The 3,360-nt window shown below is 51.9% G+C and overlaps 1 protein-coding gene across 1 annotated transcript; it reads right to left on the reverse strand.

The window, feature by feature from the left end:
- Positions 1 to 214: 214 nt before the first annotated feature.
- On the reverse strand, positions 215 to 1,162 carry LOC149282152 (transcription factor Jun-like). Its single transcript, XM_089498570.1, has one exon. It carries the CDS (start codon positions 1,160 to 1,162, stop codon positions 215 to 217), a length of 948 nt encoding a protein of 315 aa, XP_089354696.1.
- Positions 1,163 to 3,360: the final 2,198 nt, after the last annotated feature.

Below are 3,360 nucleotides of genomic sequence, written 5' to 3' on the forward strand. Positions count from 1 at the left end.
CGGAACAGGAACAGCACATGTCAAGTGCTTTCTCTTGGCCACTTGGCTTTAACCGTAGGCTTCGTCAGACTCGGCGCACAATCTCGGTTCGACACAGTCTGGTCTCAAAGCCTCTCTCGCTTCCAAGCAGAAGTTTCAACCTGAAACTTATTTCTTTCCAAAAAAAAAAAAACAAACAAACCATATCGTTGGCCGATCTCCTCTCGGAGTCCTTTCAGAATGTTTGCAACTGTTGCGTTAACATTAACTGACATCCACTGTTCACGTGATTCATAACTTTCTGCTTCAGCTGGGCGACCTGCTCTCGGAGCATGTTGGCCGTGGACGCCAGTTCAGAGTTTTGGGATTTAAGTGTTTTCACCTTGTCTTCCAATCGAGCAATCCTTTCTAGCTTCCTTTTCCTGCACTTGGAGGCAGCAATCCTATTCCTCATGCGTTTCCGTTCTGCTTTAATCCTCTCCTGGGACTCCATGTCAATGGGTGACAGCGGTGGGGTCTCCCCTGGCATTTCAGGGACAGTCTGGGGCTCTTCCTTCAGAGCCTGGAGTCTGGGGTGCTGCACTGAAATCGGTGGGGTGCTGTGATGCTGAGGACCAAAGCCCAGGGTATTGCTGCTGAAGGCAGGGGTGGCGTTGATGGTAGTGGTGGTTGGGTTAAAATTGTTCAGGTTGGCATATACCGGAGGCTCACTGTGCAAAGTGCTGTTGAATCCAGTGCTCCCAGCTACGGAAGAAACAGGTGCGAGTCCCGTACTGGTAGGCTGAGGGGCCGAGGTCACGTTCGGCAAAGTGTTCTGGTTGTGCAGCTCGGCTAGCGCCCTTACAAATCCCTCCGCGAAGCCCTCCTGCTCGTCGGTGACATTTTTGGGGCACAGGAACTGGGTCGGTGTCGGTGTTGTGGTGATCATCCCATTGCTGGACTGGATAATGAGCCTTTCCAACTCGGGAGAGGCAAGTTTGAGAAGTCCAACATCTGGAGAGGTGAGGAGGTCGGCAGCCTTGTTCCTCAGGTGAGGCTTTATCGTGCTTGAAGGGTCGGCCAGGTTCAGGGTCATGCTCTGCTTTAGGACCTTGGGGTTGTATCCGTAGCCGGCGGCTTCGGGCTGGATAAAAGCAGCGCTCAGAGCATCGTCGTAGAATGTCGTTTCCATCTTTGCAGTCATAGAACAGACAGCAAGTCCCCGGGAAACGGATTCTTCCTGCGGCGAGTCCGGTCCACAGGGTACTTCTGCAGAAGGGGGACAAATGGGTTAATAACTGACACCGTATGACACTTCTACCCCTCTCCGGCCAGTAAACAGGGAAACTTCTGAAACCCTACGACACTTCTACCCCTCTCCGGCCAGCTATTCCTCTAGCAAACTTTTTTGAGTGTTCTGCTCTCCTTGGTCAACTATACGCTATCTGCCCCTCTTCCGTCTATCTACCCTTACTAACTTAATTTGCCCTTCCTCCTTCTTGTTCTCTCTCTCTCTCTATGGCATCTCCTTCGCACCCCAAACTCTCATTTACAGCTGTTCTGTCAAACTGTCACTCTAAACTCCTTCACGTGTTAAATTCTCCCTCTACACCTTCCATGAAATCACAAACTGCCCCTTCTGCCCACTTGCCTGCCCCTCTCGCAACTTTTTCTGCCCTTCTCTTTACTTCGCTCACTTCTCTCCTCTCCTTTTTGCCACTTGCCCCTGTCCCCACTGCACTTGCCTCAGCTCTTACTTTGTCCTCCGGGTGTGTGAGCTGCGTGGGGAGCGGCTGTCAGAGTACGTGTCCCCGGGAGCCCCGCTCAGTAGCACTGTGCTCCGGCCAGCGTGCAGCTAACACTTATCAGCGAGCTCTCACCCACTAAAAATAGACATGATGTCACCCCCAACGCTGCTTATTGGCGGATGCTGTGGCGGGCGTGATCAGATTTGCAAATGAGCCTCGGTCGCCATGGAGACCGCACTAGAAATTTCTGACTGCCGCGGAGGTTGTCGGGATGAGGTAATGTTGGTCACAGCGCGCGGTGTATTGTGGGCTGACGTATTGCCGCTGGGGGTGTCGCTCCCCGCTTTGCTCGCCGGGACGTGTTTTTGATGTGGGTTCCCGCGAAGGGCTGGCTTTCCCGCCACCTGCACCCCGCACTACGGTCTCGAGGGGGGTCTCCCGAGGGACTAGGGCAAGGGGGTAGTTTTAGTGTGGCGGGGGAACGGGGGCGTTTGTACAGTAGCTTTCCGATATGACATGTGGCTGCTGCGCCCCAGGCAGGCAGGGGCATTAGTGCGGGCCTAGCTGTATTAAAACGTCACTTAGACCTCAGCTACTGCTGAACATCTTCCCAATCACTGCCTGTCACTGACTTTTTCAGTGGGCCTCAGCTGCTTCTGATCCTCTTTGCAGGATTAGCTGTCCCTGTCAGTCGTCTCTATGAGACCTCAGCTGCTGCTTAGCCTCTTCATTCATAGCTGCCACTCTAACGTCTTTAGTAGACTGCAGCTGCTGCTGAACATCTTTGCGAGATTAGCCGTCATTATCCGGCATTTTCTGTTTACTTCAACTTTGCGAGATTTACAGTCGCTTTCGGGCAACTCAAACGGACCTCAGCTGCTGATGAACTTCTCTCTGAGGTTAGTGAGGGTATCAGGGAAGGGCAAAGTCGGTCAACGAGGGATTGCAGCTCCCATGTTGCTCAGCCAGCACTGAAAACTGACTTCCTGCGTTAAAGGACAGCTTCAGGGACCACAGCAGCTACTGCTGATCCTCTTGTGAAGTCTATCTGAATGGCATCTCGATTGGTGTGGATTGCAACTCCAAGCATGCCGAGCCAGCAATCATGGTCATAGTGTTATTCACAGTGCCAAAAAGACCTCAGCTGCTCCTGAACCTCTTTGTAAGGGTGTTTAAGATGTCCTCAGGAAAGCTGTGATATCCTAGCTGCTGTGGATTACAGCTCCCACCCTGCTCAACCTAAGATGCTGCCGAACCTCCTTGCAAGAGTAACTGCTTCAAAAGACCTGAGATGCTGCAGCACCTCGCTGTATGATTTCAGCTGCTGCTGCGCCTCTTTGCAACTGAAGCCATGCTAATGCTTATAAAGAGGATCTGCAGCAGCTCAGTATTATTTACCTGTGTGTTTTTAAACCGGTCTTAAATGCTGTCCCCTATCGGTATAGCGCCAGCAGATTCCGTAGCGCTGTTACAATAGGGGACAGCCAAAATACTTCCAAAAAGCTTACAATCTAGCAGTCTCCCTTTAACTGAGCTGCATGAGCCATCCCTGCCATTGAAAGGGTTAAAAAGAAGCTTGGCGTGCCAAAGGCTAACCCACTAATTGCTGGGTGCCAATCTGCTGCTGAAGGGGTTAAATTGAATAGATTCCAGT

Source organism: Sceloporus occidentalis, unplaced genomic scaffold (assembly GCF_023333645.1).
Source record: "Sceloporus occidentalis isolate IW3139 unplaced genomic scaffold, rSceOcc1.0.p SCAF_122, whole genome shotgun sequence".
Taxonomy (NCBI): domain Eukaryota; kingdom Metazoa; phylum Chordata; class Lepidosauria; order Squamata; family Phrynosomatidae; genus Sceloporus; species Sceloporus occidentalis.

What these genes read in the sequence shown, in the direction of transcription:
- LOC149282152 (XM_089498570.1), bottom strand. Translation starts at nt 1,162, where the DNA reads ATGACTGCAAAGATGGAAACGACATTCTACGACGATGCTCTGAGCGCT.